We start from the raw sequence: 23,041 nt of genomic DNA on the forward strand, positions 1-23,041 counted from the left end.
CAGTACTGGGCTGTTGATGATCAAGCCCATGGGCCTGGGACTGGGAGACAACACAGGAACCAAATATCCTTTTCCCATCCCTCGGGCTCTAAAGAAAGTCATTGTCATATTGCAGCTATGGGGCCTCCTGAAGGAACAGGAGCTCAATCCCTAGTCTAATTTCAAGCCTTGAGAGTGGGTGGACATAAATAGCAAGGCTCAAATGAGGAGGAGACGAGGCTAGAACTGACAGGGTAAAGGAGACTCAGGATGCCATCTTGTCTATAAATAGAATCCCCAAAGGCTGGGGGTGTCGCTTAGTGGTAGAGCTCTGCCTAGTGTGTCCATTCGCCAGCACCACACAAGTGACAGACACATAGACAATCCACTACTACTATAAAAGGCAAGTTATTTTTTTCTCATGTGTTTTGGTGGTAAGTAATAAACACATTGCTGTTCTGTGCTCACACAGTACTTATAAGTTTATATATGTATATGCCCACATGCAATCATATACATGTGCATATTAATGTGTATAAATTATTTAGTCTTCTAAATCTTTCCCCACCTTATTGTTTTCACCTACTTGATTGGCTGAAAATGAAGGAAGGCATCCTGAGCTCCACCTACTTTGATTTTGTCAGTTTCTTCACACCACGACCTGAGATTGGTTGTCACTGGTGATGAGGTAGGGACAGGAATAGAGAATCTGTCCTGACTCCTGTATGGGTTCTTTTTATGCCTGTGGCAGTGACATTACATTGTGCTGTGACTACATTGGCTTTTCTGTGTTTCAGAGTTCATGGTATGCCTGGGTTTGACAAGCATCTTCATCACTTGCCCCTGAGGGTTGAATAGTTCACCCCGTTTGTTTGATTATGTTGAATTTTGACAGCATGTTAATTGGAGGGTTATCGACCTGTAGTCCTTGGAGATCATCTTGACTTATCAGGCTTGATATTCTTATTTTCTTGCCATTTACTTTATTTTCCCTCTGATTTGTGCAAACACACACACACACACACACACACACACACACACACACACACACGCAATTTTCTAACTTTCCTTTCTAACCCAGAATCAAAACAACTCTCTTCGCCTGTAAATTGTTTTCTTAGGTACTTTTGTTACAGTGCTGAAGTCTAACCAGTGACTAAGGCATTGAGTAATGGATCAGATTAGCTGCTCTGACCCTTTACATTTTAGAGACGAGATGCCACAGCCTGAGATTGTCACTGGTGGTGAGACAGGGATGGGAATACAGAGAATCTGTTCTGACTCCTGTATGGGTTCTTTCTATGCCTGTGGCAATGACATAAAAAATCAACTTACTTGCCCTCTCTCTCTAGGGTGCTATTTCCAGGTAGTCCACAAACAACTGTAAACCTTGCACCGTAAAGCTCACAGCCACTTACTGTTAGCACACTTACATGCACTGATGCCTGCAAACATCTCAGCAAAACGAGGGTCTCTCTCTTGGGAGAAGATCGCATCTGCCTTTTCCACAGGCTTCCCTGCCTCATGAACACCAGTGGGTAGGTTGGGTACCGGGACCTGTTTGCACATAAAACACAGCAGCAATCCACACATAAGGCACATAGGGTTTCTAGGAGTTACCTGCTGTCCCTCCACATAGTCCCTCTAGGTGGAAGAGTTAGCATTTCAAAGCTTCTTTGTTCTTGCAAGCTTGGGAGTGTATCCAGGAAGCTCAAAGGCACCTGGGTTGGGGGGGTGTGAACTAAGTGTCGTAGGCATATCATTGCAGCTACAGTGACACTCTCTTGGGGATAAATGAAAAAGGACCAAGCTACTGTAAACATCAGGAAGAGAACCTAAAGGTTAGTTTGGGAAGAAGGTCAGATACCCATGTCAACTGCCCCATGCCATTTTTTCTGATGGTCAGCTGTCAGAAGCATGGACAAACAAAGGAGAGAAGAGGGACCAGAAGAGATAAGAGAAGGAAAGGACACAGTATGACAGAAACAGACACATTAAGGCACGGGGCAAAGATGAGAGAGGTGGCTAGCAGGTCAGAGAATCTACACCCAGAGCCTGCTTTTGTTGGCTTCTGTGTGAGAGCCTGGGGCCCACCCTGCAATTTCCCTCTGTCCCCTAGAGATGCTCAGTGCTGGCTAACCATTGCTCACCACTGCTCACTACCTACATTCTGCCTCTTGTAGCTCACTTCAGGAAGGAGGAACGACTGTAGGGAAGCAGGGGTCGAGCTCCATTAGCACCCCAAGGCTGAATGGAGCTGAGTGTCTTGGGATGGGGGGAGGGTGTCAAGTTCTGGGGTGAGTTTAATTCTCAGTCCTCTGAGTGTCAACCAGAAAAGAACTTCCCAGAAATTCACCTGAGACAAGTCATATGATGACAGCCCGTCTCGCTGGTGTACCTCCAGCTCTGCCTGCTGCTGCTGAAGTTGCCTGTGAAACAAGAAGTCAACACAGGTGTAAGGAACGGAAAGGCGAGAGGCAATGGGGTTGAGGTAGGGGAGAAACCCAAGCTCCTCAGAGTCAAGCTAAGTAGCCTGATCTCTATAGAGCACTAAAAGGCTTTTATTTTTGTTTTACTCCAACCCCTGCACTTCAGGTTTTGACTTCTACACAAACTGTTGAAAACGTAAGGAAAATAAGTGTGTGTCCTGGCGTATGTGCATGCAGAGACCGGAGGTTGGCATCAGGAGTTTTTCCTCATTTGTTTTCCATCTTCTTCTCTGAGCTCACTGATTGGCTAGAATGGCTTGCTAATGAGCTCCAGGCATCCACCTGCCTCCACCCCAGCAGCTCCATGGTCATGCTAAGCTGTTTGCATGGAAGTTGAGACTCCAAACTCAGGATCTCATGCTTGTTCCGTGCTTTACCCATGGAGCCATTTTCTCAGCCTTCAAATTTTATTTCTGAGACTGGGTCTTCGCATGCATCCTGGACAGGTCTGGATCTCTTGATCCTCCTGCCTCAGCTCTCCAGGAACCACCATGCCTGGATCAAATAAGGAGCTTCAGCAAATGACTTTGTTTTATGCAGGGTGAAAAAAAAAACCCAGTACTAGAATTCTTTTCTAAGCACTTGAGGACAGCAGCCTGTTCAGCACTTGAGCAGAGCTGCAGGTTGTAGCTGCCCACCTGCCGTCGGGGCGCACATCTTATTCATGCCTCAGAATTTTTATGGTGGTTACTTCATCCACATGCTAATATCAAGAAGCTGGAGCTCAAAGCTAGGGTTAGGTCAGAGGTGTCCTGTTACAGCAGAGCAGGATTTGACTTCAGGATTGAGTCCAAGCTGCTTGGCTCCTCCTACTCTGCCAGAATGTTCTGAGGGGTGGGGTGTGTGTGTGGGGAAAAAAGGTGAGAGAGAAAACTGGTGCTTCAAGTTTTAAAGTAGGGAGACTGGGTTGCTTTCAGGGAACAGTGAAGCCACGAAGAAGGTAGAGGGTAAGGTCCTCAGTTCTAGATACCCCAGTAAAGAGATGCTGCAGGAGGACCTGCTGAGCGGCTGCTTTGGAATCAAACCCAGAAGTCTATTCAGTGAACTATGTGGAGGCAAAGAAAACAGCTATGCCCAAGTCATGTTCTGATGACTCAGACCCCCCCGCCCCCCAAGATTCCTGCTCTGGTGGAGCTGGGTCTCCAGGGAAGGTCAGATGAGAAGACTGAGGTACCAGGGACCAAAGGACCTGGCCATTTACTGTGGTACAAGAGCCCAGGAACAAAGGCAAGGATGGAATCAGGAGCATGTGCTGTACCTCCAGGCAGTGCGCACCTCTGCCTGTCATATCAGCAAAGCGGAGCATTGATGATGATGATGATGATGATGATGATGATGATGATGATGATGATAGATTTCAAAACATTTAAAAAGAGGGCTAGAATATCTCAGAGTTATGTGAGTGCATGCATGAAACTATGGGCTCAATTTCCAGCATGACATAAAAGCAGTCATGGTGGCCCATGCCTGTAATCCCAGCACTAGACTTGTGAAGGCAACAGATCCAGTAGTTTAAAGTTATATTCAAGGCCAGCCTGGGCAACCTGAGACCCTTTCTTAATTTTTTTTCTTAAAAAGAATTGATATAATCGTTACTGTCAAAGAAAAACCGTGTCCTTCCTTGTTTGTACTCCATTATCTGCTGTTTCCTGTTCCCTGCACCTTAGGGAAGCACGATGGCTCACTGGCAGGCTAATATCTGAATGGAAGACTGATCACCAGTAGTTGGCCGGCACTTTACATCTTTACAGTATATGGCTATCAATTATCAGATAAAGGAGAGGACGCTCAGCAAGTTTAAGTGCTGCTCCTAGCTAGAACGCAGCACAGAACGGATCCCAATCTAATTCTGCAGGGCTGTGGACCCTGTATTCTTCCCTCTGCCCAGAATAAACACCCTCCATGTCCCAGGGCTCTGGGGAGACTGGAGGGGTTGGTCTGGTGCTGCTATGTATTCAAATGCTAAATCTGTACCCCAGTAAACTCTGTTGCCCCAAGATGAATGACTTTTCATGTACATCAGCTTTCGTTGTGCAAATCTTGCACTCAAATTATCCATGATCGGTTAATAAAAGTTGCTGACAGCCTATAGCTGAGCAGAAGTGAGGTAGGCAGGACAAAGGTTCCTGGGCTTGGGGTGTAAGGTAGGGACCATGAAGGAGAGCGAGGAGAGGAGGAAGAAGGAAGTCACCATGGGTAATACGGGTCATGAGCATGTGTCTGTGAGGGCTAGCCTGATGAAGCAAGAGCAGTGCAAATGAAACATATGGCGAGTAATACATTGGGGTTCAAGACATGAAAGCAGACAAATAGTGTAGAGGGTTGATATCTGCCCAGCTCTGGTTCTTTAAAGCTTATTATAATTCTAGGGGTCTCTGTGTCCTTTATTTGGGTAGTAGCTGGTTAAAAAGTAACTGTTGCCGCATTAATTTCAGGTATTAGTTATTAACTGCAGAATGTTTAAGTCACACTACACCAAGACCTCCACTGGGGCAGAGGGGGAAGTGTGCTAGAACTCTAGGCACATTCAGTTCTGGTTCTCCTCTGAGGGACAGGAAAAGGGTCAAGATGCTCCCTGGGGTTGGAGCCTGTAACTAGAAGAGTCTCAGTTCCACCTTGCCTGCCTGGATCGCAGAAGGACAGAAGAAGATGGTGTCTTTGTGTCCAGCCTTCACTGAAGGCTGATGCCTCCTGGGCATACAACCGTCTGCCTCCTTTTGCATACATCTCTTCTCTTCTCTTTCCACCTACTATCAGGCAGGTAATTGTGACTAACTATCACTGAGTATATGTGATCATTGACCAGTTGGGCTTTGGGCATGGTGGGGCTTTAAACCCATGTTTGTACTCACACATATGTATGTATGCATGTACGTGTGCATACATGCACGCACACACATGCCTACCCTCACATGGACACATACATATTCACCCACCCCTTCATGTACATACACATAAGTGCACACATGTAGACATGGGTGTAGGTACACATCAAGAACTTGTGCCATGAGAACCTGAGACAACGTCAGACTAGTGCTATTTTAATATCTATCAGAGGCTTGGCCTAAGGATAACTGCACGTCAATTCTCCCCTGAAGAGAGACGGGAAGGGAATGTTCAGGATGGGCGGATACGGAAAGGACAGTCTGGTTTCTCATAGTATCAAATCCCAAGACCTGGCCCAGCTCAGCAGTGTGCACCCGCGTGTTGCATCAGTCTGTTTTTCTGGGCTTCCATCTGTGTGGAAGGAACAGGAAGAAGTCAGAGGTGACAAAGAGCCTTTTCAACAGCTTAGCACAAATGCTAAACACCCAATGCTTGCTTAACTTCTTCAGGAAGTTGCTTTTGGATGCTCGTAGCTGAAGGCTACTGAGCAAGCAACTCCTTGCTCCCCGCCCCACCCCCAGCCCCAGCACAGGGCACAGGAGGGTCTAACTAGCTGGAGTACTGCTGACAAAGCTGACAAAACTCAAGGAAGGTCTGTGCGCTCACATGCGTGGTCAGCACCGCCCTCTACCGTCCACAGCCAGCTTTTCCGCCTTGCCACCAAACACCTGGTTTAGAAAACTGATATGTGTTGCTATTGTAGCTGCTGCAGGTGTCCCAGGGCTTTTCTGATCCACACGACTTACAGGAGCTGCTGAGAATGACTGACTTGAGGCAGCAAAAGGCCTGCCCCTGAACAAAATGCTTTTCTGTCTCAACAATACTGTCTGGCTTTCAGAAAAGAAGGTCAACCCAGTCAGCCGGGGCTGGCTTGCAGAGGAGAGTGACTGCTTCTATGCCTCTCCTTTGTCAGGGCTGCCTTCTGGGGGTGTTCCTCAGGTTCTGGGGGTTTTGTTTGTCCTCTTCTTCCTCTGTATCTGTCCACTGTCTTCCGTCTACCTCTACCCATGATTTCATGGTTTTGAAGCTCAAAGCTTATGATCCTTGGACTGGGTCTCCCCTTAAAGCAAGAAGGTAATGCAAGCACCTTGCCTGCCCTAGGCCATGGCAGTCATGATGGTCAGGAGATATCAGCTTCATTAGCTGTGACAAGACATGTGACTCTGATGGCAGAAAGAATGTAACCAAAGACTAGAAAACTGCAATGATGACAGACTGAAAAGCCCCCAACCATCTCCAACAAGGATCCTAGGTCTGCTCTGCTCACCCAAATCTAGAAAGCTGCTGATTGCCCAGCCAGGGAACTGTTCTTGTAGAGGGGTGGCTCTGACATGCTTTGTAAGTAGCTAACCATGAGGGAGGATTTAGTGACGGGGAGATTTAGGAAGGTTGACAGTGAGTGCATAGGTGACACCCTCAAGAACAGCCTAATTCACAGGAATTCAGCAGCCTCAGAGCCCTTGCTGAGCACAGGGCTGTGTGCACAACCACATGTTGAGAAGGAACAAAGAGGGATGAGGGGCAGAGGAGGCAGGATCCAGACTGGAAGTGGCTTTCCCTAAGATCCAAAAGGGAATGGTTCTAGAATCGTGTCCAGGACTCTGAATAGTTGGCTTGTTTGTCTATTTCCACCACTTCTTGGCTAGGCAGCCTGAATTGGCAGGTGTGAGGCCATACTGGGAGAGATAAGCCTAGGGGCAGAGATCTGGCTTGCACAGGTGCTAGGCAGGTCAGAGCTATCATTGCCCTTCTTCTGCCAAGGACCTGGCACCCCTAGCTCGTAAGCACCTGAGAAACCTGCACATAACCCTCTATACCTTGAACACAGTCCTCCCTAGCCCCGTGCATCTGGCTCTACTCCCATTTCTCAATCTTCCTTCTTTTCAGCAGTCCTAGGATCAGATTTGGGTGTGGCACTCATGGGCACGTCTCTGGTCCCTGGGTAAAGAGAACATCTCTTCCACATTGTGGGATTGACGGGGGGAAATGGAATACCCTCCATTTGATTGAACCCTCAAGATGTGATAGGCCCATCATTTTACCCATCTGGATCTATGGCTTCTCACATTTGTTCTTTCCCATTTACAGTTTGACCAGCAGATGGGGCAGAAGACAAATCCAGTTGTACCAAGTACACAGGGACAGAAAATGTCTAGAATGAGAGCTGGTCCAGGAGGCAGTTGACAGAGTGGTATCTGGGAGCAAGAGTTTGTGTGTCCCAGATGGTGTGATCGAAGCTGTTGGACTGGTGTGAACGCTGGGCTGTAAGGGACGGGGGCAAGCTGAATGGTAGCAGTAGCTCAGCGAGGCCAGTTCAGAAGGATGCTCTGACAGAGGGATGTGGCAGGTTCTTAGAAGGATCCCCTGGTGTCAGGAGATGAGGAAGAGAAGGCCATGGGTTTCAGGACCAACCTTGACTGAACCCGAGGAATGGAGATTGGGAGTTCCAGTGGCCATGAGTGGCAGATACAAGGGCAGTCTTCAGTATGCCTGTCTCATTCCATACCGTCTGCCACCCTAGGCATAGCTTCCATGTGCCTAGTGGGCACCTTTGTGCCCAAATGTTTATGTGTGTTGGTTCCTTGCTGGGTATGAATATCCCTTGCTTACACCAGGGTTACACCTGATACCATACCATAAGTGTGTTGTATTGTAAAACACAAAGGCACCACTATCCCCCATCCATGGCATCAAGCTTAGTGATGGCTGTTTCCTTGCATGGCTGTATGGCTGAGTTGAGCTGCCTCTCTCTGTCACAGCTTAGCATCCGTGAGCTTCTTCTAGTATGTTGCTAGCCCAAGGAATGAGCACATTCACAATCCAAAGTATGGTTCTCTTAGAATGTGCATCACTTTCACAGCACAGTAGAGTCAGATTATAGCTGGAGTACTACTCAGCTATTAAAACAACGACTTCATGTAATCCTTAGGCAAATGGATGGAACTAGAAAATATTGTCCTGAGTGAAGTAACCTAGTCACAAAAGAACACACATGATATGCACTCATTGATAAGTGGTTATTAGCCCAAAAGCTCCGAATACTCAAGATACAATTTACAGACCACATGAAGCTCAAGAAGAAGAAAGACCAAAGTGTGTACGCTTCAGGCCTTCTTACAAGAGGAAACAAAATACTCACAGAAGGAAATACAAAGTGTGGAGCAGAGACTGAATGAAGGAAAGGCCATCCAGAGACTGCCCCACCTGGGGATCCATCCCACATACAGTCACCAAACCCAGACACTACTGCAGATGCCAAGAAGTGCATGCTGACAGGAGCCTGATATAGTTGTCTCCTGAGAGGCTCTGCCAGAGCCTGACAGGGGTCCCCAATGGAGGAGTTAGAGGACTGAAGGAACTGAAGGGGTTTGCAACCCCATAGGAAGAACAACAGTATCAACCAACCAGACTCCTCAGAGATCCCAGACACTAAACCACCAGCCAAAGAGTGCACATGGAGGGACCCATGGCTCCAGCCACATATGTAGCAGAGGATGGCCTTGTTGGGCATCAATGGGAAGAGAGGCCCTTTAGTCCTGTGAAAGCTCGATGTCTCAGTGTAGGGGAATGCCAGGGTGGGAAGGCTGGAAGGGGTGGCTTGGTATGTGGGGGGGTACACCCTCATAGAAGCAGGGGGAAGGGGGATAGGATAGGAAGTTTCCCAAGGGAGATCCAGGAAAGAGGATAACATTTGAAATGTAAATAAAGAAAATATCCAATAAAGAAAAAAGAAAAAAAGAAGATGCTACTATTATGTGATGACCATCTTCTCAGGGACATGAAATCTCTGGAGTGGAGCAGGCCTGAAAGTAAGAAACAAATCCTACCAACCATCCAACCCACACAAGTTCCTACACTGTTGTGAAATCTAGTGGCTATTCTTTGTGAAGAATATTCAAAAATAAAACAAAATGTAGAAAAGATTCAAAGTATCTGTTGTTTATAAAATAATTGCACCAACACATAAGAGTTTGCTATAAACATCTAAGATCAAAATTAGATATGTTTTTAAAAATGTCAAATTACAGCAAATGGAGAAGCAGGGAGACCTCTGTGACTTCTAGGCCAGCCCTGTGTACACACACAGTGTGCACTAGGTTAGCCAGGGCTACAAAGTGAGATCCTGTATTTAAAGAAAAAGTCTCCAGATAGTGTAATGGAAACACCTGGCATCACAGTTCTGTACTTCCTCCATGTTTGATCTGAAGAGGCACGATCTGTCCACAGTCATGATCCCAATGGCAGGCACTGTGCCCACGAGTCTGACCTACAGACCTAAGCCTAACTCCAGAAAGGAGGAGCCATGGGCTGGGGAGATTACACAGTATTAAAGCAGGGCAAGCAGTGCTTACTCCTTAGCACACATGTACATCATCTAGGCTCGGCAGTGCTTATGTGATCCCTCAGAAGCAAGAGTCAGAGCCTAGCCAAACCCAGGAGCTCCAAGTTCAGTGAAAGACTCGATCTCAAAAAGTAAGGTGGAGCAACTGAGGAGGACGTTAGCTGTCACCCTTTGGCTTCCACATAGTTGCACATGTCTGTATACACACAAAAAAGGGGGACCATGTCACAGAAAAGGAAGTGAAGGGTAAGAGAGGAAGTGACTTACATGAGATCACAAGACCAGGAACTGGCATGGCGGAGATGAGAACTCAGGTTTACCTGTCAGGTCCGTGGATATGGAATGTACACAAAAGGCAGGGCTCCCAGGCTGGGAGCACGGCGGGTACTTCCAGCCTTAGGTGCTGCTTGACCTTGGCCTGAGTATCAAGAAGCACAGTCCACTTCTACCCACTAGCTTCAGCAGGACCAGACCAGGCACAGTGGCTACCACAACAAGATGAGGAAGTAGGTACTTCTCTGCTTGACTTAATGTCCAGAGGAAAAGAATGGAATGGAGGCCGTGGTACCCTGACCTGACTGACCATGGGAGGGATGCATGCCATTGTAACAGAAACCCAGAGTCTCCCTTTGTCTTGCCCCTTCACCCCATAAGGGTTTCGGGTTGCAGCTAGATCCTATGGGGAGAAGGGAGCCTCAAGCAAATCATTCATATGTGAATAATCAGCAGAAGGGAGGGCTGCACGTACTTGACGTTGGTGTTGGTGCAGATGACATACTCGATCTCATCAGAGTAGGGGTTCTGGAAGGTGAAGCTGCTGGTGCGGATCAACAGCCACTCCCGGTTCTTGGTGCGGAACCTGTACATGACCGACAGCACTTGGCCCTTCAGTTTAACCACCTGCAAAAACATTTGGACAAGGAAGTCAGCAGGAGGAGGAAGAGAGAACAGCAAGGCAATGTGGCCGGCTGCTGAAAAGGTCAACGGAACCAGAGAACAGGGTGCTGCTGCAGCCAACAGCAGTAAAAGGGAGCCCTGAGAGAAAGAGTGACAGGTAGCGAGCAGCTAAGCGCATACTTCCACCTGCTTCCGCCCTCGGCTCACTCTGCCTTCCCATGTGAGAGACCAGTGACAGTCAGTGTTTCTAATTTAGTGGCTACAAATCAGATGGAGAGCATCCCATACGCACACAGTGCCGGGCATAGAACAGCACCAACAATGTAAGAGTAGCGCTCGCTCTCTCTCTCTCACGCTCTCTCACGCTCTCTCTCTCTCTCTCCCCTCCCTCCCTCCCTCCCTCCCTCCCTCCCTCCCTTCCTTCCTTCCTTCCTTCCTTCCTTCCGTTTTTCCCCCCTTGGGCATTAGGTGCTCTGGGGCTGAGTGCTAGCTGCACATCTATAATGCCTCATGGACTTATTTCTTAGATGGACTTAATTCACATAAAAATTTTAACCTCTGTTTGACATTGTAAAATGGATTCAATAAACTCTCAGGAAGGAGGTGAAATAAAATGGTAATCTGTATGCATTATTTATTTGAATGTATTGATCTGCCATTGCTTTCATGTTGCAGTATGGTTTCCAGCATACTTTCACGGACACCTGGAAAGGTGGCTTCACTGTTTCCAGATGACATTACCAGGATGCAAAGATTAATAAATCCTCTAAGAAAAGACAGCTCTAGTGGCAAAGAGGAACAAGACCTGTGATCTTATGTGCAAGTTACAAGCTTATCTCTCTGGGGATAGCTTGTTTGTTTGTTTCCCCTCCGTTCAGTCATACAATACAGAGGTATATAGACACCCACCCACTGGCAGCTGGAAGCATCCAGGTATTGGTCTCACTGAAGAGAAAGAAGTGGGAGATGGAGAAGCTATCGGAATGACTTAACAGACCTTGCCTGGATGTGTTTGCCCCCAAGAGCAAGATAAGGCAAGCAGAAGTCCTTCTTGTAGGCATGCACAGTCTTAGACCCTGGGAATGTAAGTCTTCAGTCTTTGTGGCTGTGGTTGCAGATGGGTTATTGACAAGAATAGGGCCTGACTCTTGAGCAGGCAAGGTCGGACTCCTCCTAACATCATTGTTTGCAGCCTCCTTCCCAGGAGGAGTTTGGAGTCTCTACCATACTATACGTAGCCTGGGGACATGGTGAGCTGAGCTTCACACAGTCCAGCCCAGTGTCTTGCACACAGTAGCACTTAGAGCACACCTCATTAGCTGGCTACATAGCCCTGAAGCAGACAGGTGATTTCTCCCACACTGCCCCTGGGGAAACCAGGCACAGCCACACTGCAGAGTATCAGACAAGGCCTTCTTGGGGGAATATCCAAGAGAAGAAAACAAACGAACAAAAAAACAAGAAAGCTGGAAGAGGACAGAGGTCTTCTTTGTTACCACCTAGAAGGAGGCTTATGGGATGAAGTGAAGCTGGCCTACTTAGAGGATGTTGCCTTATAGACGGTTGGTCCCTGTCTTAGTCACGTTCTATTGCTGTGAACAGACACCATAGGACTTGCTTACAGTTTCAGAAGCTTAGTCCATTATTATTGTGGCATAGCACATGGCAGTAGGCAGGCGTGGTGCTGGAGAAATAGTTGAAGGCTACATTTTGATCCATAAGCAGAGATGGGGGAGGGTAAGGGGAGAGGGAGAGGTTGGGGTAGGGGAAGATGGGAAAAGGGGCAGAGAAGGAAAGAAGGAAAGAGGGAGACAGGGAAAGAGACTGTGCTTGGCTTGGGCTTTTGAAACCTTAAAGCCCACTCCCAATGACACACTTTCTCCAACAAGGCCACATCTATTCCAACAAGGCCACATCTCCTAATCCTTCTCAAACTACCATGTCCTATATGGGCCTATGGGGGCCATTCTTATTTAAGCTACATTAGTCCCTTAACTGGGACCGGCCTCTTTCCTCACAGGGGCCAGAAGTCAAAGTTACATCTTCTCAGGTCAGTAGCCTGAAGTACTCCCTTGGTGCACAGCACAAATAAACCCATGTGTTCTGTCCTGAGTGTGTGTACCTTCTGTTTCTTCCAACAGAAACAACTAAGGGGGTATGAGAGATTTTCACTGTGTTTCACAGACTAGAAGTAGAACCTACCTGTATATGGGGTATGGTATTCAGGGTAGAGAACAGAGAAAGCGGGAGAGGGTGCCAGCCCTGCTCCTCCAGGCCATGAGTCAGCTCAGCAGAATAATGTGTTTTAGAAATGTGTTTTCAGCTTCAGAGCTGAAAGATTCCCTACCAAGGCTTTGTACTCATAGGAAGGGATATGCATGGTTTGACTCCTTGATTTCCCAATCTTAAATGCCTGTTCCCATTGCCAAAGTGAATGTTCTGTTCCCAAGTACAGGTCACCTTGCAGGGGCTAGAGAGATGTGTGATAACTACAACCCACAGAATTGGCTACAAACCCACAATCAAATGTCAGCGGCCACTAGGAGGGCTAGGAAGTTGAGGCCTATTGTTGAGGTCCTGACCTGAATGAAGGATTCCAGAAGGGGAAAGAAGTTTAGGGAAGAGTTGGAGGGTAGGCATAATGCTGGCAAATGAGATTCCTGGCTCTCATTATAGAAAGCACAGCACAACAACTGTGCATAGGCAAGAAAGCCAAGGAGTGATGGGGGACTGAACTGTGCATGTAAGTAGGGCTGGTAAGACGACCCAGGTCTAACTAAGCTCGGAGTGATGCATCCTATTGTGCTTCACTCAAGTGTGGAGCTAGTAATACAGGAGGCTGCTAAGATCCTAAGCCCTAGCTTAGCCTGGCTCTTCATGAAAACAGCTGTCATGGTTATGTATCGCCATCAGTTACAATCATTACCATCACCTTACTCATCACCATCATTATGGTCTTAGTGTTCTCTGGCTGTGAGGAGACACCTGACCACACAACTCTTAGAAAGGAAAGCATTTAAGTGGCTGAGGTTTAGTCCATTATCATCATGGCTTGAGCATGGTGGCACACATGGTGCAGGAGATTAGCTGAGAGTTCTACCTTTGGATCCACAGGCAGCAGGCAGAGAGACCCTGGGCCTGATTCAAGCATTGGAAACTTCAAAGCCTATCCCGATTGACATACTTCCTTCAACAGGCTACACCTACTCCAATAAGGCCACACCTCCTAATCCTTGTCAAAGACTGCCACTCCCTTCAATAATCCAAATATACGAATCTACGGGGAGCATTTCTATTCAAAACACCACAGTTACTGAATCACCATCATCTCCTGCATTACTATTATAACCACTGCCACCACAGTTATTGTCATCCTCACAGTAATGACTACTACCATCACAATCACTGTTATCACCATCATGATGACATCACAATCACCATCATAATCATTACTACCACCATTATCACCATCATCATTTTCAGTCATTATTACCATCACAATTATTCATAACTATCACAGTCAAAGCCATCAATACCATCACAGTCATTGCCATTGTTATCAATATTACCATTACTACCACCAACAACATTATTGATGACCACTAACCATCATCATTACCAACACCTGCCACCCATCCTGCCCTTGGTCATAACAGCAAGACTAGGGCCTCCAGAGCATACACTTACATCTCACCTGGGCTTCACCCTATCCCATGTCACATTTGACTATGCAAACTACATATGCCACAAGAACCTGGCAGGTTTGAATAGAAAAAGAAATTAAACTTCTCATTTTACCCTAGTAGCCTGTTTCAATGACTTGTTCCAGCTACCTCATCCCTTAGTGAAAGGGAAACCAGGGTTGTGGCATCAGAGGTGGGAGCCTTGGCACAGGTCCAGGACACATGGACAGCAGCAACTGTAGAGCCACAAAGACATCCCAAGGCACACCCAGACTTGGCCTGAGTTTGTGTTCTTTGGGCACTGGCCACCAACAATGAAGGGGGACCAATGTTGATAAAGGGAAGTGGTTTGTTCTTGAGAAAGCTGAGTCAGCCCTTGAACTCTTGTTTTAAACAAAAGCACTGAACTGCTCAGACAGGAAGCCCATAGAACACACACTAGTTCTGAGTTTAGTGTGGTGTCAGTGTACCTTCCCAGGGGCCAGGAAAAATATCTGCTCCCAGAATTCCTTTCTCATCAATTTGCCAAGAAGTCAAAATGGAAGAGAGTAACATTGGGTAGGCTTCTACTTCATGCCCATTCTTTCTGTTTAGACATGTTCAATGATGATGGCAGTGGTGGTGGATGACACTCAAAACTTTCTTAGTCCCAATGTCTACAGGAAAAACATGGTGACAGTATTCATGGGGTAGGGTTGGGGATTCCATGGGGAAACACATGAAGAAGGATCTGGATAGATTTACATCCTTTCACTCATCAAATGTGACACAAAGCATCCTGGTAAAGTCTTAACATTCTGATTTCACAATTTCCCCATATGGGAGCCACATGCTGTAAGTTCTGATCTACTTAGGTATCTTGGTTCAAATCTACCCTCATGAAGATGGCGAGCACAAGTACAGGCCTGGGGTCTGCCCACAGTAAAGCCAGGTTTCAGTAAAGGAGGCCAAAAGAGAGGAAGTAAACAAAGGAAAAGACATATGATATGGTAAAGGAGAAACAAGGGGCAGAGGAGGATGGGACCTCTTTAGTCACTGGTAAGATCTCATAGATGACATGGTTTGAAAGATATTGGTCATGTGAAGAGTAGAGGACAGTATTACAGCCAGGGAATAGCTCAGACATGGTCAAAAGATGGGAAAGAGAATGTTCAAGAAACAGAGAGAAGGCCAATGTGACTGAAGAATAGTGTCCAAAGGATGGAACAGGGCTAGGTTTACGTGAAGCCTGAAGTTATGGGAGATTCTTGTACTTAACGCTAAGGATATAAACCATTGCTGGCAAGTTTTAATGAAAACTGTGACTAAACCTAGTATTTATTTTTGCAGACTTGGAGTGACATGATAACAGAAGCACAACAAAGGGTCACCTGCAAAAATCAGGTAGGTAGAAGAGAGCAGGGAGTCGTTACTTTTGTGAATGTGTACCAGGAAGACCTGTGCTTAAGAGATGATGAACTTCATCCTGAGCAACTGGCTGGGAGTGGTGTGAGGGAGAGGCCACTGAGAGAAGAGGCAGGGTACTGAGATTCCTGGGCTCTCAGATGGAGAGGTAAAGAACTGCCTCATACAAGGCAAGCATGAAGCCAGAGGGCCAGTTCTCTGTAGACAGGGAGGCCTTCCATTGGCTGGGCCTGAGATACGTGCAAAACAAATGCTCAATTAAACTCATATTCCAATGGATGGCAGCATTTTCCTCTCTTGAAAAGTGAGCCATAGGTCTCTTTTCTTATGTTTGTTTTCTCCTTTTCCAGGAGTACAACATAGCCTGGTGGGAAGGATTCTCCCCTCCTTCCAGGCCAGCTGAGGAGGTGACAGGTCTCATTGTTACTTAGCTCCAACTCACCAAAATGTGACACTTTGGCCTTTGCTTCAGTGAGCCTCTCCTGTCTCCTGACCCCACCGTAGGAGCTAACAGTCTTTTCTCATGTGACCCAGGCTATGGACCTCTCCAAGAGTGTTGCACTATTATGGTGGCCACTCTGCCAGGCTCCCTCTCGCTCACTATTCCTGTCTGGATTATGTTCTCCTTAAATTGTCTCCCATGTCTAATTCCTGCAGGTCCTGCATAGCTCTGGAGGTCCTTGCTCACTTTCACGGTCTTCTGACTTACCCTTGTTTTCATTTATTTGCATACCTGGGCTTCCCAAGTGACCCTTTAGAGCATTGTTCTGCTTATGTAGTCAAAGGAATTGCTACTTACTTTCATGGATCCTGGGAGAGAACTGAGGCCCTATAGCATGACACAGGCCCCAGACTTGGCCTGGCTGGTCTCACTTCCTGCCACTGCCTCCCTGTCAGTCCTAGGAGCTGCCGGGGATCCTTCTGGTAGGCCACATCAGTATGTGTGCCATGGGAAGCCCCCTCCCTCTGGCATGTTCTCTCATTTCTTTCCCTTTACAACTCATGTCAGCTGATCCCTCCTCTAGGAGCCTCCTCTTCTCCCAAGTCACCCTCTCCAGCCTTGGTGCTTGGGGAAACTCCTCAGAGGCTACCCTCCACTCCTGCCACATAGCAATGAATTTCTCATGTGTCTCATGTGTTCCCTTATGCTTGAAATCTTGCCCAGAATAGCTGGCTGACATTGTAGTACGGCTTGGTGGCTCTCACAGTAGGCCTTCATTCCTCTAGCCCTCCCTCCCCCCCAGGTACCTCACTAGGTAGCAGCAGCAGCCTCCACCGCCATGAACAATACCTGCTGGAAGCTCTCCCGTAGGTGGCTCTGATCCTCAGGGTGGCAGAATTCCAAAATATCTTTTCCCAGAAGGTCCTAAAGAGGACAGACAGCTTTAATAACCCCAAAGTCCACTCTACCCCTTACCCTGGAGACAAAGGTGTTGTTTACACCCTCTCCTCTTGAGCCCACCTCCTCTTGCCTGGCCACCGAAACCCTAAAGATAAAATGATCTTCCTCCTCCTGCAGGCTGAGGAGTTGGCTTCCTTGCGTCCATTCTAAATTTCCCTGGCTCAGTCCTCACTTACTTCTAATTTTGCTTGGGCGCTAGATCAGCAGCTTTACAACACAACTTTATTTCTGTTTGCCTTGGAGAGGCAAACTGCAATCAACATATTTTTAAAAACATCCAAAGAAAGCTCAAGGACAGACATGCGGCCTACGAAAACTAAAACTGTTTAAGTATGGAAACCAGTGGCTGAATGAGGCTATAATAACTGTGCTTGCCTCAAGTCTGTTCATTATTGACCTTCACTTGTCTCTGTGCTCTTTGAAAAGATCCAGCCTTCATCTAAAATTCGTGTGTTTCACCGTGAATAGGAGCAGAATACAAAAAACCATCAAAGAGCAATTTCGAGTGTGCTCTAGGGAAGTGTCTTAAACAGCAAAGGATGTAAGCTATCTCGGTGATGAGAACCTGCATGAGCACATGGTGAAGTGAGCCCAACTCAGCCGCAAAGGGCAGTTCCTCTGTCTCAGGAGCGCCCAGACACTCAGGGGAGCTGCTGCAGGATGCACAGGTCTGTTCAGAAATGCACTGCTGTCAGGGGCCATTGGCTTTCACTTTATTCTATCTGACAGGTCACAGTATACCCCTCAGGTATCTTGACAGTTGTCAGACATACAGAATCTTTGTGAACTGATCTTAACTGCCATCCTTTGTGATGGTGGTGTTGCCTTACAACAAACACTTTGGCTTGTGAAGAGTGTCAGCCTGGTTAAACAGGGAGTCTGTACTCCTCGGCCATTTCTCTGTGGTGTCATTGTGCTGAACCTTTAACAAGTAAGATAAATACCTTTTGAGTGAAGTTAAATCTTTCACCCATATCAGGAGCTCAGGGCTAGCCACTGACCTGGGGCTGGTAGCCAATCACACTGATGCATCTTGGGTCTACAAACGTGATGATCCCATCAGAGTTATGCCGAGACAGGAACTCCGTGGGCACTGACATGCCACTCATGTCCATGCACACAGGAGAGCTGGTCACCTGGAATGGAGGGTTGATAAAGATGCAGATGAGGACGTGGCAAGAATCCACAGAGCTTGAACTCCACACATCCTGCTGTGTCACTGGAAAGATGAGTGTGATGAATTGAATTAATGCCTGGCCGCTTTCTTTACATTTATTAGGCAATGGGAATAAAGAATATTTACAACAAGCTATAGTTCCTCAGGGCACTTGTGATGATAAGAGTTATTGCACACCATGCTGGTAAATGGTTGGAGCTCGGTAAATGTTATCTTCTTCCTCTTTCATTTTCCCCTCTGTAATTGGTGTAGAGACCCGAAAAGTATGTATTTCTGGATTGAATTCACACAGATACTCTTATTTTACACACCTGAGAAGAGGATCTAGTGTTTGTTTTATGTGAATGAAATTGCTTCTCCGTTTGTTTGAAAATGGTCAGACTTAGAAGACCAAGAATGTGAAACACTAGCCTTCTGGACTATCAACTCTGCCTGCCTTCATCAGTTTGGAAAACACTCTATATGTCAAATGAATAAGCCAAGTGACTAGGTGGCTAATGTATACCAGATATCAAAAAAGTGAAACACTCAGCTTTATTTATTTACTGAATGTGTATGAGTGTGTTGCTTGAAGTATATCCATACTCCTATGTGCTTGGTGCCTGAGGATGCCAGAAGGCATCATTCCTCCTGGGATTGGAGTTGCAGACAGTTGTGAGTTTCCAGGTGGGTACTGGGAATTGAACCTGGGTCCTCTGGAACAGCAGTCAATTCTAACACCAAGCTAACTCTCCAGCCTCCCATAAATTAGGTTTTTAACAAGACAGGGTCCCTGCTTGAGAGGGTATGCACACACCTTCTGCTACCCACAGCAACAGAGAGCGGATGGAGTTGAGGCGAGAATTCTGTGTTAGAAGAGAGCACAGTGGGAAGCCACAGTCAGTATTAACTAAGGGGACTGGCAGTCATTTAGTTAGATCTCAAGGGATGAGAAGGTAGGAAGTTCACAGACGGAATTATGAAAGCAGGAGGGTAACTAAGAAATACAAGGTAGAAGAAACAGCTTGAAAATACCACAGAGATGGGAAACCATGGGGAGGCTTCATGAAAACGGAAAGATGTGGTTTGGTAGAAGGATGTGGGAAGATGGGGAGAAGGGATGGAGAGGAAGATGGAATGATGAGTTTGGACTTTGTCCCACAAGGCCCTTGGGGGACTTTAAAGGTGGTTGGCAAGGATGTGAGTTCTGGAGGAACTCATCTCTGCAGTGACTGGTGTAAGTGGGGGGGAGGCCTGTTAACCCTCGACACAGAAAGGTCTCTGTGGACTATCCCTTGTGGTACACCTTTTTAAAGTCCAGGTTTTGAGCCAGAGGGAGACACATAACCCCATACATATTGAGTACAGAGGAGTTCCAAATGAAGGGGCATCCAAACTCAGTCTCTGGTGCTGTGTAGTAAACAAGCCCTGATTGAAGGTGAAACAGACAGACTTTTTGAGCTTGCCTTTCACCCAGCACTCTGGAGGCAGAGCCACGTGGATCTCTTGAGGTTGAGGCCAGTCTGGTCAACAAAGTGAGTTCTGGGACAGCCAGGGCTACACAGGAAAACCCTGTCTTGAAAAAACAAGCAAACAAACAAACAAACATACAAGTCAGGCTTTCTGCTCACCTGGAGCCTCCCGATTGCCACAAGGCAATATTTACTGCCTTGTCCAACATCAGCATCTTCTTCGGGTATGCTCATTCCTGAAATGAGACATGTAGCATCATGAACATGCCCAATGTGACTGGCTAAGTGGGGAAAGCACCCACAGATTTCATTCATGCAACTGAAAATGCAGATCCATGGCTGCCACTCAGAGCTGGGACGCTAGCCAGTGACTCAGCAGCCCCATACTGCTTCCTGTTCCTCTCTGTCTGACAATGCCTCATGATTCCATGATACATCACCATCTGCATCTGTGGATGGATGACACAGAGGCAGTGAAGCAGGGTAAGATGCAAATCATTCATCTCTATGTATGCAGTTTCTCCGAAACACCAGCAAGAAACCTAAATAGGTCCTGTTGATCATGCAAGCAATTCACTTTTTGTTGAATCAAAGGATCAAAGACCATCAGAGGTAGTGCACAACTTGTTAGTTTTGTTTCGTTTTTTGTTTTTTTCCTTTTTCTTGTTTGATTGTTTGAGGCCAGGTCTCACTATGCAGCCTTGGCTCTCCTGGAACTTGCGATGCAAACCAGGCTGGCCTTAAATTTACAGAGATCTTTCTGTCCCTGCTTCCTAAGTGTTGAGATAAAAGTCATGCACCACTGTGTCCATTGGTGCACACTTGTAATCCCGTCACTAAAAGGCAAAATGAGCAGATCTTCTGGGGCTTGATAACTAGCCAGTTTAGATTACTTGCTGAGTTCTAAGCCACTAAGAGACCCTGTCACAAACAAACAGACAAACAAGGTGAATGACAACACCTGAGATGACTCTTTGACCTGCACATACATGTACTTACGGACATGCACACAAACCTGTACCTGTACATACACAAACATCCATGTGTACAGACACACACAGTACATCTTGGAGAACCTCCAGATTAGTTCATGGAGTTATTTCTTCCCTAGTTTCTTTTCAGAACTTCATAGCACTCAGTTGTGCTGATATACCATATTTATCCAACCATCCCTCAGGTGTGAATGGTGAGGAGTTTTTCATGCTGTGCAGTTAGAAGCAATGCAATTCTAGCATGTATGTTTTTTAATCACTGGTATTGTGCCTGAAGGATGGTAGTTCTTTAGAAGTGGGATGGCTGGGTCAAATATAGATATACTTCTGTTTTGTTAAATTCCCTCCAGAAGGACTGTATCAGTTTGCATTCCAGCCACTGATGTCTTTAAGTCTGTTTCTCTATGTTCTTGGCCAACCAAATGTGCTGTCAGTTTTTGTCAGTTTGACAGGTGAGAATAGATGTCTTAATTTGCATGTCAGTAATTATAGTTATGTTTGAGCACTGCTTTATGTTTAGAACTGATTTACATTTTGAGTTTTAATGAATTGTCCGTTCATGTTCTTCCCCATTGTTCTGTTGGATTCTGGTTGTCTATCTCCCAAAGCTGTTTTTTCCAGACAGGTTTTCTATATCCAAAGGTGGCCTCAAACTTGGTAAGTACCTAAGAAGACCTTGAACTTCTTATCTGTTTGTCTCTACTGCCCAAGAGATAGGATTATAGTTGGGTACTATATGCCAAGTCTCACTTTTAAAGGGTAGTCCCTCCAGAGAGGGGTCCTGTAGATGTTCTCCCACATGGTCCTTTGTCTTCTAACGTTGCCTATAAGACTAAGTCTGAGTCACAGTTAGAATGCCATTTCTCATGTGTAGGGTATGAGGTACATATTGATGTTTATCTTCAAGTATGTGACTCTGCAGCTATCCCACTTAAAGACAGTGATTTAAGATACCACTTTCATCTTGCAATAAATCCCGATGCATGCTTAGGTCTATTTATGGACTACTCCTTCTATTCTACTACCTGAATCCCAGAGGCACTGCCGTGTGTTCTAATATTTGCTAAGGTTTCCCCATAGTGTTTTCTTGGCTACTCTTAAATGCGTTTTTCTACATGAAACTTAGCTAACTTCATAAAATAGTTTGATGACATTATTAATAGGTTTGATTAATGTTATAATTTAGGAGAACAGATGCCTTCATAATGTTGATTCACCACCCGAAGCACAGGGAAACATTTTAATCATGTATTTCAATCTCTTTTATGTTTTTTCAGAAGTGTTCAAAATGTTCCACATATATGTTTGTACTTTTATAATTGTTAAAATTATTCCCTCGTCCATGTTGGGATGTCATCTGGTGTTGTCATTGTGCCTGTCGTGTTTAGGCGACCATACTGTTAAGATTTCATGGGTGTGAAAGAAACACAAAGTGGTTTCCACTAGCTGAGACTGCCACAGCACATTCTCCTACTTCTGAGAAGACTCAAACTTTGGAACGAGCTTACTACTACCCTTCTGGATATTATGTAATTCTAGAAAGTGATGTACGTCTGAGATGCTCCCGGCAGAGGAGAGGAGAGTGAGGATGTGGTCCTGGATAAGGATTGTTGTGTATCATCCATGGCTACAACAGACATTTCTGTGCTCTATCCTTACCTGTGTAGGCTTAGTAAATAAGTATTCACTGAAAAGAGATCTCATGGATGAAACTCCCTGTCATAGATGGAAGATAGTATCTCATAGGAAACATCATGACTTTTTTTTTTTTTACAATCTTTCTACCACCTTTTCTGCAATATTCCCTGAACCCTGGGTGTAGGGGTTGTGCTGTAGGTGTAGCAATTTGGGATGGTCAACCCACAGTCATTCATTTTCTGCATTTTGACCAACTGTGGGTTTCTTTGATGGTCTTTCCCTGCTGCAAAAAACAAAACAAAACATCTTTGGTGATGGGCGAGTAATACACTTATCTATAGATATAGAGATAGACATGCAGAATCAAGTTAAGAATTATACCAGTTTAGGAACATGGCTGTAGTAGATTTTCCGCTAGGGTCCATGATATCATTCGACACAGGTAATTGGCTAAGTTTACAGTACCAGGCATAAATCTCCTATTGAATGGGTTCTATATCCAATTAAGTGGCTGTTGATTACTCCCAAAATATAAGTGCCACTATTGCACGCTTGGCTATATCCTCTTGTGCTGGTCATTGTTGTCGTTTGCAGGACTTTGAATTATTCTTCATAGGAGGGTTTTATAATAGTTTTAGTTTGATATTTCCAAGTCCAGTGTCTACAGCAATAGGATCTTACCTTCCCTTCACATCCTGGGA

At 46.0% G+C, this 23,041-nt stretch overlaps 1 protein-coding gene across 11 annotated transcripts in view; it reads right to left on the reverse strand.

The window, feature by feature from the left end:
• The window catches only part of Arnt2 (aryl hydrocarbon receptor nuclear translocator 2), a 156,633-nt gene that overhangs the window by 21,561 nt on the left and 112,031 nt on the right, over nucleotides 1–23,041 (reverse strand). For all 11 annotated transcript variants that reach the window (NM_012781.4, XM_017588812.3, XM_063281500.1 and 8 more), the window contains 6 exons: nucleotides 19,870–19,946; nucleotides 18,084–18,218; nucleotides 16,972–17,046; nucleotides 10,445–10,596; nucleotides 2,336–2,408; nucleotides 1,413–1,536 (listed from right to left, as the gene is read on the reverse strand). In NM_012781.4, the coding sequence (NP_036913.3) occupies nucleotides 1,413–1,536; nucleotides 2,336–2,408; nucleotides 10,445–10,596; nucleotides 16,972–17,046; nucleotides 18,084–18,218; nucleotides 19,870–19,946 (636 nt within the window). The remainder of the gene's footprint in view (nucleotides 1–1,412; nucleotides 1,537–2,335; nucleotides 2,409–10,444; nucleotides 10,597–16,971; nucleotides 17,047–18,083; nucleotides 18,219–19,869; nucleotides 19,947–23,041) is intronic.

The sequence above is a fragment of the Rattus norvegicus genome, chromosome 1 (genome assembly GCF_036323735.1).
Source record: "Rattus norvegicus strain BN/NHsdMcwi chromosome 1, GRCr8, whole genome shotgun sequence".
NCBI lineage: Eukaryota > Metazoa > Chordata > Mammalia > Rodentia > Muridae > Rattus > Rattus norvegicus.